Source organism: Mus caroli, chromosome 1 (genome assembly GCF_900094665.2).
Source record: "Mus caroli chromosome 1, CAROLI_EIJ_v1.1, whole genome shotgun sequence".
Taxonomy (NCBI): domain Eukaryota; kingdom Metazoa; phylum Chordata; class Mammalia; order Rodentia; family Muridae; genus Mus; species Mus caroli.
In genome coordinates this window covers 125,327,477-125,341,142 of record NC_034570.1, presented here as the reverse complement: position 1 = coordinate 125,341,142, position 13,666 = coordinate 125,327,477, and the positions used below count along the sequence as shown (strand labels likewise).

Genomic DNA, 13,666 nt, shown 5'->3' with positions numbered 1-13,666 from the left:
AAACTCTGGAATGCAATCATAAAATATAGGCCACCTTGTTAACGGAACAGAAGCAAGCAGCGGCAGCCAGTCCGTGTGTGGCTGTAGCTGACACACAGTCCCCTTCAGACGTTGCAGTTTATTAGAAGAAAGGGCCTCAAGGCCATGACCCGGTAAGAGAAGGAGCTTCAGGCCCAATCTCTGAACAAATCTCAAGAACAAAGGAAAAATCAAAAATTGGGGGTGGGGGGATTATGTCAGGAAGCTTTGCACTGAGTGATTTAACGTTCAATGTAGCATGCATGATACAGAGTGCTCAAGTCTCTGTGGTCTGCTTCGTAGTTCTCTGTGGGCGGTGGGGCAGGCCTAGTGCTCTGAGTGGAGGTGCAAACTGATCTCTTCGCCTTGTGGAATCCGGCCATTTAAAAGTAAAGATTATCTTTTAGGAAGAAGCGTGTGTCCTAGCGTACTCTACTCTTTTTTGTTTCATTTGGTCGGGTTTTAGGGGTTTGGGGGATGGAGGGGTAGATTAAGCTGGGCTGAATTTATGATCGTCCTGCCTCGTCTCTTAAGTGCTGAAATTACAGATTTATGCCACCATAACCCAGCAAGCCCTCTTATTTATGACTGAAGAAGTTAAATTAGCAACTCAACCCATAGAGGTTTAACAACTAACACAAGGATATGAGTCAGGTTGGTGATGGGCTAAGAACAAAATCTGTATCTTTGGTATCTTTGGAACCACTGTGTTTAAAGACTTCGTTTTGTAAAAACAAAACCTCTAATGTCATTGAATGCAAGCAACAGAATGGGGAGAAGATTTTAATATAACTTTCTAAAGCTTATAGCTTTAAAAAGTCTAGAAAGAGCATAGCAAGCTGACCCCTGTCCGTGTGCCTTGTTGCCCTGGACAGGTCTGATCATGTCTGTCCTCACAGTTGTCATCTTGATTCTGTACTTTGTGGTTGACAATTTCGTGATCCAGCGCCGAGCATGGCTTCCTGAGTGCACTCCTGTCTATATTCAGTATTTTGTCAAGTTCTTCATCATCGGAGTCACTGTATTGGTAGTGGCTGTGCCAGAAGGGCTGCCACTGGCTGTCACCATCTCACTGGCCTACTCTGTAAAGGTAAGCCTGGAAAAATAGTGTTCCTTCAGGACAGAGACAGAAAGGGAGGGTACCCTATACTGTTCGACTGAAGGATAATCTCTTCTTCTGCCCTTTAGACACTTTAGGGAGTCCCCCGTGAACAGAAATCCTTAGCTCTGGAAAAATAGCCATTTCAGTTGGTTGTTTAAATAGCTGAGTCGAATCTTAAAGTAATGGTGCAGTGCATCTTTGTGCAGGACTAGAACTCAAGTGAAAAATGTGGACTAGGGCTTAGCCTTCGGCCTGCATCTGTGGGAACCCTGTTGGTCCTCTTTCAACTCCTTTCTCTTTTCCTTTGGTAGAAAATGATGAAGGACAACAACTTGGTACGGCACTTGGATGCTTGTGAGACAATGGGCAATGCCACAGCCATTTGCTCCGATAAGACAGGCACACTGACCATGAACCGCATGACCGTGGTGCAAGCTTACATCGGGGGCACTCACTACCGCCAGGTCCCACAGCCCGACGTCCTCCCACCCAAGGTTCTGGAGCTCATTGTCAATGGCATCTCCATCAACTGTGCTTACACGTCTAAGATTCAGGTAAGCTTTGCTATCCATCGCCTGGGCGCCCAGCTTGGGTGATGGAGAAGCAATACTCAACTTTGCCAGAAACAAATCTTCTGTCCCACTTACTTTTCTATGGCTGTGCTCGTACGCCATGACCAAAGCAACTTATAGAAGAAGGTGTTTAATGGAGGGCTTACAGTTTCCGAGGGTTAGAACTCAATGACTATCATGACGGGAAACGTGGCAGCAGGCAGGCAAGCATAGCACTGGAGCAGTTACTGAGGTCTCACAGCTCCATCCAGGAGCAAGAGGCAGAGAGCACACTGGGGAGGACATGAGTGTGTTTGAGACCTCAAAGACCCTCCCAACACCCATTTGACATACCTCCTCCAACAAGGGCTTACCTCCTAATCCTTCCCAAACAGTTCTGCCAACTGAGGACCTAGTATTCAAATATATGAGCATGTGGGGGCCATGCAGGCTCAACCCACCATACCCTCTATCATTCATCCCGTCTGAGCTGCCATCCAGCATTCTGTTTCCTACCCCGACAAGTAGGCAACAAGACAGAGTGTGGGCTGCTGGGCTTTGTCATAGACCTGAAGCAGGACTACCAAGCAGTTCAGGGTAAACATATGGCAGCGTCTACAGAAGAGTTGTACTTAACCCACATTTAATTATTCATTTCCCAGAACCAGGGAGTGCTTTAGAATATGACTTCCAGGACATGAGACACCTCATTACCATAGAGTAGGTGTAAGGTCCCCAGGACCTGTTTGACTGTGAGACAATGTCACCTTTGAAAGAACAGCAAATGGTGCCTCCCCCGTGGGCACTGGTATGCCTACCAAGTTGACCTGCTCAAGTCTTCTCTCTGGTCCAGAGCTCTCACCCATTAATTCTATGTCTGTTTTTGTTTCTGTTTTTCTTTTCTCTCTTAGCCTCCAGAAAAGGAGGGAGGCCTACCCCGACAAGTAGGCAACAAGACAGAGTGTGGCCTGCTGGGCTTTGTCATAGACCTGAAGCAGGACTACCAAGCAGTTCGCAATGAGGTGCCTGAGGAGAAGCTCTTCAAGGTGTACACCTTCAACTCAGTGCGCAAGTCCATGAGCACTGTCATCAGGAAGCCAGAAGGGGGCTTCCGCATGTTCAGCAAGGGCGCCTCTGAGATAATGCTGCGCAGGTGAGCCCCCTTCCTCCTGTTTTTCCCCTTTGAGATCCCCACCCCCTCCCAAGAATGTCTGAGGGACCATGCCAAAGCAGGCTGAAGGATGAGTGACCCTGCAGCCAGGTAGTGACATCTGAGCCTTTACTCAGGACAATCATTGCTTTTAGGAACTTTGCTGACTCCTTTAATAAACCCTCACACCTCGGCAAGGTGGTGTACCATTTTGACCCATTTTACAGAGGGGAAATAAACACAGTGACCTTGCACAATGTTCTCATAGAGAGAGCAGCTAACAGTGCCACAGTCAGGATTCAGCCTGGACCAGTCTGACTCTCCCATTTCCTAGTGAGTTCACGGAGGTAGTCAGGATATGCCCCATGTCACCATGCTCAAAGGAGCTGGTGAGCATACGATGACCATGTGCCTCTCTCCCCAGGTGTGATCGAATTCTGAACAAGGAAGGAGAAATCAAAATGTTCAGAAGTAAGGACCGAGATAATATGGTGCGCACTGTCATTGAGCCCATGGCCAGTGAAGGGCTCCGGACTATCTGCCTAGCTTACCGAGATTTCGATGACACAGAGCCCTCGTGGGACATTGAGAGTGAGATTCTCACTTCGCTGATCTGCATTGCAGTGGTGGGCATTGAGGATCCTGTGCGCCCAGAGGTAAGGCCTGCCCGTTTTTCGAAGTGAAGAGAAAGGGCCAGAAAGCAGAAGTGCTTGTCTCTCCGCTGACCACTGCTTAGGGTCCAGAGTCCAGTGTAAACCACATGAACCACCTCGGGGGTCACAGGAAGCAGGAGTGAATTTCTGGCCTAGCCACGACCCCAGACACGTTGCCTAACTACTTGTCACTTACGGAGACAGATGACTCTCCAATACCTCCTTTCCACATCAGCCGTGGAGTGCCAAGTCAGTAGAAGACAGCTTCCCTAGGGTTTATGCTATCCAAGGGGCAGGCAGTGACAATTTTGTTGGGCTTATTACTTGGTAAGTAGGAATCGTCAGGGGCAGAATTAACCAGAAGACAGCTTACTTACTCTTCAGCTACCTTCTTTCAACCGACATATTCTTTTCTGAGCAGTCCCTGTGTGCAGAACACTATTCTAGGTGCCAGGGGAAGTTCAAAAACTAAAATGGTGAGGGTGTCCTGTCATTTCAGTAAGCTCATGGGTGGGAGCCTGGACCACATGGGCAGAGAGTGGATAGAGCTGCTTCTGGGGAGGAGATCAGCGGCCACATCACCAGGCGCTGCCCACACCTCCCAGGGACCCTGAAGAAGGAGACACATCTGCCTCCCAAAGCAAATTCCCCTTCAACCTAGGAGATCATGAGTGAAATGTAATGTCCTCTGTGAGCTGAACATATTAGCAAGGGGACACTGAGCACTATAAAGAACAATCAGACAGAGCCCCTGTTCTGTCTCCACAGGAGTGAGAGCTGAGCCAGAGCCATAGATCACCAAGCTCACGGCCAGTTTTCCTTTTCTTCTTTGCTCCCCTTAGGTACCAAATGCAATTGCCAAATGCAAACAGGCTGGCATTACTGTGAGAATGGTGACAGGTGATAATGTCAACACAGCCCGGGCCATTGCCACCAAATGTGGCATTCTGACTCCTAAAGATGACTTCTTGTGCCTGGAAGGCAAAGAATTCAACAGACTTATCCGAAATGAGAAGGGTGAGGTGAGTTGGTGGAGGGAGCAAGGAGGGGAGGGAGGGCACGACTTTCAAGGGCATGAAGAGCTAGGTCTAGTGTGCAGCATCTGGGGCTTGCAGGAGCACATGGCTGGCTTCTAAATGAAAATCAATCCATCGTGAGACATCCCTTCCCCAACAGCTGCTCGTACAGTGAGTGGGGTGTCCTCTTGTCTTTGTTCAGTTTGTCTCAATGGGAGACAGAATCACTAACTTCATTATCTCTCTGTTTCTTTAACTCAAAGAATAATTTTTTTAGCCGGGCAGTGGTGGTGCATGCCTTTAATTCCAGCACTTGGGAGGCAGAGGCAGGCAGATTTCTGAGTTCGAGGCCAGCCTGGTCTACAGAGTGAGTTCCAGGACAGCCAAGGCTACACAGAGAAACACTGTCTCAAAAAAAAAAAAAAAAATTCTTTGTGTGCTGCTTTCCCCTACCTCACCCCTCCAATGTCACCTCCTTATGGCTGTGGGTGACACAGGCATGTGGTTGAAAGCAGTATGAGGATAGAATAGACGAAATTTTCCTGATCTACATGGACTCAAACCTAAGCCCCCAGCAGCTCCGTGGTAGCCTCCTGAGCCAGGGGTTAAGTTGACCCTCCTCCTGTAATGAGGCTAAGAAATAAGAATGGGCTTCCATATAGGAAATTGAGAGGGAAAAGGAGATAAAGCCCTGCTTAGTCACTCACCATCAGTGAAGCCATACTGACTTTTTCATCTCCCTGGAGGCCAGAGTAAGATAAGGGTCCCTCCAGGGCTATAAAGTTCCAGTACTCTTGGAAGCTGGGGTCATGTGGAGGGGTAAGATTTTCCTGAATAAGCTGCTCTGAGTCTGACTGATAGAGGTGCCTCTGGTATTGGCAGGTTGAACAAGAAAAGCTGGACAAGATCTGGCCCAGGCTTCGGGTACTGGCACGATCTTCTCCCACGGACAAGCACACATTGGTGAAAGGTGAGGTCCATCTGTATATAGCCTGCCAGAAAGGAGGGAAGACCAGGGTAAAGTCAGATAAAGAGCCATCCTTGGCCAAGCTGGAGATGTAGTCAGTGGCAGAGTGCTTGCTTAGTATACACAAGGCCCTGAGTTCAAGTCCCAGCACTGCTCTCAAAGAAGAAGAAGAGGAGGAGGAGGAGGAGAAGGAAGAAGAAGAAGGAGGAGAAGAAGAAGAAGAAGAAGAAGAAGAAGAAGAAGAAGAAGAGGAGGAGGAGGAGGAGGAGGAGGAGGAGGAAGGGGAAGGGGGAGAAAGGAAGGGGGAGGAAGAGAAGGAGGAAGGGGAAGGGGGAGAAAGGAAGGGGGAGGAAGAGGGAGGAAGGGGAGGGGGAAAGGGGAGAAGGGAGGGGGAGGGAGGGGGAGGGGAAGGAGGAAGAGAAAAGGCATACCGATTGAAGAGTTAGGCATGATGACACACCTGTGATCCTAGAATTTAAGAGGTAAAGGCAGAAGGACCCAAAGTTCAAGGTCATCTTCAGCAACATAGTGAGTTCAAGACCCGCCTAGCTATGTGGGACCTTGTCTCAAAATGAAATGAGCCATCAGCCAAACTACTTTCCTGTCCCCAGTAAGGAGTCTTAGGAGTGGTCCCAGGCTAGTGGGGACAACATTGAGTTTGGCAAACATCTGAGCCCCTGGCAAGTTTGTGATAAAGTAGAGTTGAGCTTTTTGGCTTGCAGTTTTAGTAGGGTTTGGGAGTTCTTTAGTTGCTGTTTGCTGGGAAGAGGAGCTAGTACAGTTCTCATGTAGCCCAGATTGACCTCAAATTCCCTATAGAGCTGAAGATGTCCTTGAACTCCTGATCCTCCTGCCTTTACTTCCCAAGTACTAGGACTAAGGGGTAGGCCGTCACAGCTATCTAGAGCTGACAGTAGGAGTGTTAGTCCCTAGCTGGTAAGGCTGAAGTGGTATCCTTGAACTCAGATGTCAAAGCCATCTCATGCTTTCCCAGCTACCTAGCAACTGTGTAAGGCACAAGACCAAGGCTACCTTTCTCAGTTCAGAGTGACCTCAGTGAATCAATTGCCTGTGGGTGGTTACTGTCGACCCAGCAGCAGAGACAAAGGAAGGTGAGAGAGTAGAGGCAGAATAGTAGAGACAGGGGTGAAGACCAAAGGTGTCCCTTTTGGGAAAAGCAGTACTTGCCACATGACTTCAGGTGTGTGTTCACTGTCGTGTGTGTCTGTTTTTCCCAGGTATCATTGACAGCACTGCTGGGGAACAGCGGCAGGTAGTAGCTGTCACCGGTGATGGAACAAATGATGGACCTGCTCTAAAGAAAGCAGATGTCGGGTTTGCTATGGTAAGCTCCTCTTGGGTCACCTTCTCCATCAGGAGCCAAGTGTCTGCTTCCGATGCCTTCGAATCCTGTCTGTGCTCCTCCCCCTGCGCCCCTACCTCCCCCCCCCCCCCCCCCCCGTCTCCTACCAACCTGGCCAGTAGTGTGTGTGAAAACCAGACAGTGGTTGTTCAGGGAATCACAGAGTGGCTAACCTGGAAAAACAAGAGCACTGTGGTGATGCTGTTTGCCTGGGTGAATGATGGAAAAGTCAGCTTCCACAGAGAATATGGTCCGTGCTGTGCTCCTCGCGTGGGAGGTCACGCGCATCTGAGTCTTTTGGCAAGTGCCTTTAAAAGTCAAATATTCCAAAGACATGTCTTGCTTCAGTAAGGTAGGGTAGGCACTAGAAGTATTGGGGGGCCTGGTTTGGTTTGGTTTGGTTTAAGGCTTTTGCTGGTGGCGGTGGAGGTTTGATGGTTGTTGCAAGCACAGCAGCAGATTCTGGAGCTTCCGAATACAAAGCACTCCTCACACTGAAGGCGCTCATTGCTCCCAGCCCTCCAGCCACAGCTAACTGTTGTCGGAATCTAAGCAGTGCAAGGGAATTGAGGAAGGTGTGTGTGTGTGAGAGAGAGAGAGACAGAGACAGAGACAGAGAGAGAGAGAGAGAGAGAAATGAGAGGTTGGAGATGCACACCTGTAATCCCAACATTTGGGAGGTTGAGAGGCAGGAAGATCTTGGGTTTAAGACCAGCCTGTCCCACAAGCAGCTTGGCTACACAGCAAGACTCTATCTCAAAAAGGAAGAAAATAACCTATCTTTGTGGAGCTCTTTTTTTAAAAGGGGGTTGGTTATAGTGTTTTTGTAATAACATGTATATTTATGCATCTGTTTATGAATATATGCACAAGAATGCAGATACCCATGAAGGCCAGATACAGTTGTGAGCTACAACATGACTGCTAGGTATCAAATTCTGATCCTATAGAAAGGCAGTGCGTGTTCTTAACCACCCAGCCATTTCTCCAGTGCCTAGGGAACTCTAAAACCAACCAACCAACCAAAACCGGTTTTAATTCTAAGAAACTTAAAAAATATGCTTAAGAAGTTAGAATTATATAATGGATCTCTCTCTCTCTCTCTCTCTCTCTCTCTCTCTCTCTGCTCAGTAAGTACCCCCACCGGCCTCCCCTATCCAACTGAATTATTTTGTAGTCAATCTAAGTCATTTTGTCATTTGTATTCATAAAATTTTTGATTATTTCTCTAAATAATATATATCAACAAATCATGTGTAAATTATTACAGAATTTCTCATAAAATAAAATCTGGCAATTCCAGCCAGTCGGTGGTGGTGCACACCTTTAATCCCAGCTCTCTCAGGATACAGAGGCAATCAAATATCTGAGTTTGAAGTCAGAATCCAAATAGGATCCACACCTTATGGATGTCTGAGTTATCTCTGGAGTCCGACTCCACAGCAGTGGCTCTTAAAGTGTGTCCTGTGTGGACATGGAGGGACAGTTCAGTGTTAAAGAGCACTGTCTACTCTAACGGAGGGTGAAGGTTCAGTTTCTAGCTCCCACAGAACAACTCATAAGCATCTATAACTCCAGTCGCAGGTGCTCGGACCCCCTTTGCTGGCAGGCGCCATGCACGCATCGGGTATGTATACATCGATGCAAGCAAAACACTATACACATAAAATGAATTTTAAAAAAATGTACCTCAACTCCCAGTGCACCTGCACTACCTGGAAACCTATGGAAATGCAGACGCTTGGGCACCACTCGAGGCTCCTGGACCAGAAGACCTGGAGTTTAGGGTCCTAATGTGCCCAAATGTTTAAGAAAGCACTGATTTTTATATTAGCCTATGTCCCAAAGACTGTGATCATATTCACAAATTTACTAGGAGGACTCAGCCTGGTCTAAGCACTGTATACACATGGCTGGCGTTTGTTACAGACGTGTGTTGAGGATACAGTTAGATCACAAGAGAAAAAGACACTGGCAGAATTCCAGAAGAATCCATGTCCAGCCTCCTTGTGCTCTCACTGCTCCGGTGGGAGTCTGTTCTTCTATATTTGCACCAGGTCAGCAGTGTGTACAATGCCTCTAACTGGGAATCCCATCACACTCAGCTCACAAAGCTGTTATCAATACTGCCCTTTGGGGGAACTTTCTGTCACATACCAGAATTCCAGACTCCCAAAAGGGAAGTAGAAGCCAAACTATTTCAGCAGAGTCTACCAAGTGTGTCAAAGCTGCAGTCTGTGGGCTGCATGCAGCCAAGGATAGCTATGAGTGAGGCCCAACACAAAATTGTAAAATGTACTCTAAACTCTAAATACCATTAGATTTTTGTGTGTGTGGGGGGGGGTGTATATGGGTTTGTTGTTGTTGTTGTAACTCCAGTACATCCTTATTTTTGAGTGTGAATGTCAAGGTGACAGATTGTTACAGTGTCAAAAGGCTGGGCACACTTGGTGGAGTGAGCCACCCTGTCTCAGTTAAGTGCAGACCAGGAGTGCTCTGAGAACCAAGTTCCCAGTAGCCAGCCTTGCAAGTGGGCCTTTCTAAGGATGGCAGCCTGAAGGCCACTGTGCTGCGGGTTTGCACACTTTTTTGTCCTGGCTATTTCATGTTGAAGGAGCTGGGTTTTCCGTCTACACAGACTACTGTCCCAACACAGATGAATAACACGAATGTGTTCATTGTATTTTTGTAGTCTCCTTTAAGGTGTTAAAGTATTATCAAGTCTCCTGGATATTGTTGGGTCATTTGGTTTTGATTTGGGGTGGGGTTTTGTGGTTTTGGTTTTGTTTGCATCTTCCCCTATACGTGTGTGTGTGTGTGTGTGTGTGTGTGTGTGTCTGTGTGTGTGTGTGTGTCTGTGTACCCACCAAGGTATGGGTGTGGAGGTCAGAAAACAACTTTTAGGAATTGGTTTTCTCCTTCCACTGTGTGATGCTATGATCCTAGAAGCAAACTCAAGTCGATCAATCTGCACACCAAATGCTTCCTGTGAGACAGGGTCTCACTCTGCATCTGACTGGCCCGAAACTAGCTATATAGACCAAGCCTGCCTCTCCCTCAAGTGCTGGGATGAAAGGTGTCCTGTACACCCCATCTGGTGTGTTTTATTTGTTGTTTGTTTCATTTTGTTCTGTTTTGATGCTTCATTTGGATTTTGTGACATGATCTGGCCTTCTGCTCAGCCTGCAGCCCAGGTTACCCTCAAACTTGAGGCAGTCATCCTGCCTCGGCCCCCTTAGTGTTGGAGTCACAGTAGACACCACTGTGCCTGGTTTGTCCCTTGGGTCTTTATACATTAGTTCTAGAAGCAATCAGATTCTCTATCTTACTGGGGGTTGGGAAGTGACCCGATTTTATTTCCTTATTAACTTGATTACTGACACAAAAAGAGATTTCCCTTCACTTGGCCCTCACTCTGTGCTTCGGTCCCCACATGAAAGTCAGGTTAAATGCCTGACTCGCTTCCTTTCCTTACCAAAGATAACTTGCTTTATGTTAGTTTTTAGGTATTATTACAAGCACATGTTGGGGTTTTTTTCAGTACTGGGATTGAGCCTAGGGCCTCAAGCATGTCAGACAAGAACTCTGTCACTGAGGTACCTACAGCCCAAGTGGGGAAACTTGAATATAGATATGATATGCTTCAATCCATTACTCTTATTAGTGTCTTGATGCTGAAACCAATCCCTCATTAGCCAGGAGTCACCCCTTCAGTGTCTCTGAGAGCTTTTGATGTAACCCGAGGTGTCTTTTATTGCTTTTTTTTTTTTTTTTTGGTTTCTTGCCTGATAAGACACTGCAGAGAGGTTGAGCCTTGTTGTTGTGATTGTTGTTGGTAGTGGTGGTGGTGTTTTGTTTTGTTTTCTTTTGTTTTGTTTTGTTTTATTGAGACATGTTCTCTGTGTGTAGCCTGGCTGTCCTGGAACTCTCTATAGACCATGCTGGCCTCAGACTCACCGAAATCTACCTGTCTCTGCTTCCCGGGTTGCTGGGATTAAAGGCATGTGCCACCACCACCTGGCTGAGCCTATTTCTTATTTCCGGTCTGGTATCATGCATTCCCTCAGTGTGCCCTGCCTCGTTTTAGTGACAGGCCATATTAGGGAATACAATCAGAGCATAGAGGAGCATCTTCCCTCTGAGCACATACCGTGTCAAATGCTACTGAGTGGATAACAAAGCTAAGAAGTGAGCTTTCGTGGCCTGGCTGAGTTTCTATACCTGTTTTTAAGGTGAAATGCTTCCTAAATTGGCGGTCTTCATGTTTCTCACTTAAAAATTCTGGAATGCTATGCTTCTAATTCTCTCCTGTGTGTCTAGCTTCCCTAATTTTATATTTGCAGTTCTTGAGATAAAACCTGTGACCTCTAATGCTGTTAGTGCAATTATTGACTTTGTCTAAAAACTATGCAATAGTTATAAAATAATAACAATAATGAAATAATTATTAAAAATATTCTCTTATTATTTTATTTATTTTGAGACAGCATCTCACTATGAACCTAGGTTGGCCTCAGCCTTACTATGTAGCCTAGAAAAGCCTTAAACTCACAGTCCTTAGCTTCCCGAGTCCTGAAATTATATGCATGTACCACCACACAGAGTTAAATATTGATCTTTTTTAAATTAGTTATTGTTTGGTGATTCTGTACATGTACATATACATATTATTCTTATTGTTTTTTATCTGTAGCTATATCTTACAAGGAATGCATCATCAAATTACTAAAAACACATAATTTTAAATTAAAAAATAGAGGCTGGAAAAATGTTTAGAGACTAAGAACTTGGGCTCCTTTTCCTGAGGACCAAGGTTCTATTCCCAGCACCCACATGGTGGCTCACAGCTGCCTGTGACTCCATTTCCATGGGATCTAATGGCCTCTTCTGGCTTCTGGGAGCAGCAAGCCTGCTCTTGGTGCACAGACATACTTGCAGGTGAAACACCCATGCACATAGAATGAAATCATTTAACTTTTTAAATTAAAAGTAAGGACTGAGCCAGGCAGTGGTGGTGCGTGCCTTTAATTCCAGCAGTCAGGAGGCAGAGGCAGGTGGATGTCTGTGAGTTCGAGGCCAGCCTCTCTTGTCTACAGAGTGAGTTCCAGGACAGCCAGGGCTACACAGAGAAACCCTGTCTCAAAAACCAAGAAACAAAAGCAAACATAAATAAATAGAAAACAGTCACATAGGAGCCAGAGAGATGGCTTAGCAGCTAATAGCACTGGCCGCTGGTCCAGAGGACCCAGACTTGGGTTCCAGCACCCAAGGTGAGAGTTAACAACCATCCATACCTCCAGTTCCAGGGGCCCTGATGCCCGCTTCTGGTCTCTACAGGTGCCTGGGGCACAGACATGCAGGCAAAGCACCCATACACACAAAATAAAAACAAATCTTTTTTTATTAGTATAATATATGATACAATGTACTCAGTCCTCCTAGGTTAATGGTAGGTAACATCTATATGTTCTTTCCCAGCTCTCTTCTCTTCAGTTAACAGTGTAGCCTGAAGATTATGTCATAGTAGTGAGCAGACACAAGCACATCTCTCGTCTTGTTTCTTTTCACAGTGCACAGATGCTGCACAGATGCTGCACAGATGACGGCAGCATGTGGCTTTATTGAAGTTTAGGGGAAGGGACAGGATCGCCTAGCCTAACCTCCTGCCTCGGCATTATAGACAAGCTACCATGCCCTGCGCTGCAGAACGTTTTATTTTTTTGTTTTGTTCTGGTTTGGTTTTGGTTTTTTCAAGACAGGGTTTCTCTCTATAGCCCTGGCTGTCCTGGAACTCACTCTGTAGACCAGGCTGGCCTCGAACTCAGAAATCTGCCTGCCTCTGCCTCCCAAGTGCTGGGATTAAAGGTGTGTGCCACCACCGTCCGGCGGAACTTTTTGATAGGAAAACCGCATTATATACTTGTAATCTAGATAGTCTTCATTTGCTTCAATCTAGATAGTAAAATAATATTATTAGGCAAACAGAATAATATACTACACACCAGAATAAAGAAGAAGTCTCCTGGGGCTAGAGAGATGGTTCCACAGTTAAGAGCAATGGCTCACACCTACCTATAATTCCTTATTCAGAGGATCCAGTACCCTACTCTAGCCTCTGCGGGTGCCTGTACACATGGGCGCGTATGCATTGAGACTCATAAATAAAAATCTAAAAAAGTTTAAAGACTTTACAAGAATAATAAGCCCCTGTGGGTTAGAGGTTGCACAATGTATAATAGAAACAGATCGAGGCTGTATACGGTGATGTGCACCAGCACTTGGGAAGTAGAGACAGGAAAATCAGGAATCTGAGGCCAGCCTTGGCCACCTAGTGAATTGACCTTGCAAGAGACTCTGAGAGGGGCTAGAGGATGTCGGCCCATCTCCTGATCACTTATAGAGTCTTTCCTGCAAAGTGGCAGGGAAGCAAGGTGGGGAGGGCGGTTGTTTTCTGTTGTGGCTTCAATGCCCTCCATGCCTGCACCTGGTTCTGAGGCTCCTGGGTTCTTAGGCCCTGGGTTCAGATTGTGCTACATGCCCTTAACTGCTTCCCGCCCGCCTTCCTCTCCACCCCAGGGCATCGCAGGCACAGATGTGGCTAAGGAGGCGTCAGACATCATCCTGACCGATGACAACTTCACCAGCATTGTGAAGGCAGTGATGTGGGGACGGAACGTGTATGACAGCATTTCCAAGTTCCTGCAGTTCCAGCTCACTGTCAATGTGGTGGCCGTGATTGTGGCTTTCACTGGAGCCTGCATCACTCAGGTTGGGCGGGGCTTGGACGGCAGGGTGGCTCGAGGGCTGTTCTCAGGGGAGGGGAGGGGGGGAACAGCGTATCTACTC

The 13,666-nt window shown here is 46.9% G+C and overlaps 1 protein-coding gene across 7 annotated transcripts in view; it reads left to right on the top strand.

Moving 5' to 3' along the window:
• The window catches only part of Atp2b4 (ATPase plasma membrane Ca2+ transporting 4), a 96,922-nt gene that overhangs the window by 66,909 nt on the left and 16,347 nt on the right, over positions 1-13,666 (top strand). For all 7 annotated transcript variants that reach the window (XM_021168876.2, XM_029477607.1, XM_029477616.1 and 4 more), the window contains 8 exons: positions 894-1,108; positions 1,432-1,674; positions 2,583-2,824; positions 3,246-3,477; positions 4,317-4,496; positions 5,373-5,460; positions 6,696-6,802; positions 13,397-13,588. In XM_021168876.2, the coding sequence (XP_021024535.1) occupies positions 894-1,108; positions 1,432-1,674; positions 2,583-2,824; positions 3,246-3,477; positions 4,317-4,496; positions 5,373-5,460; positions 6,696-6,802; positions 13,397-13,588 (1,499 nt within the window). The remainder of the gene's footprint in view (positions 1-893; positions 1,109-1,431; positions 1,675-2,582; positions 2,825-3,245; positions 3,478-4,316; positions 4,497-5,372; positions 5,461-6,695; positions 6,803-13,396; positions 13,589-13,666) is intronic.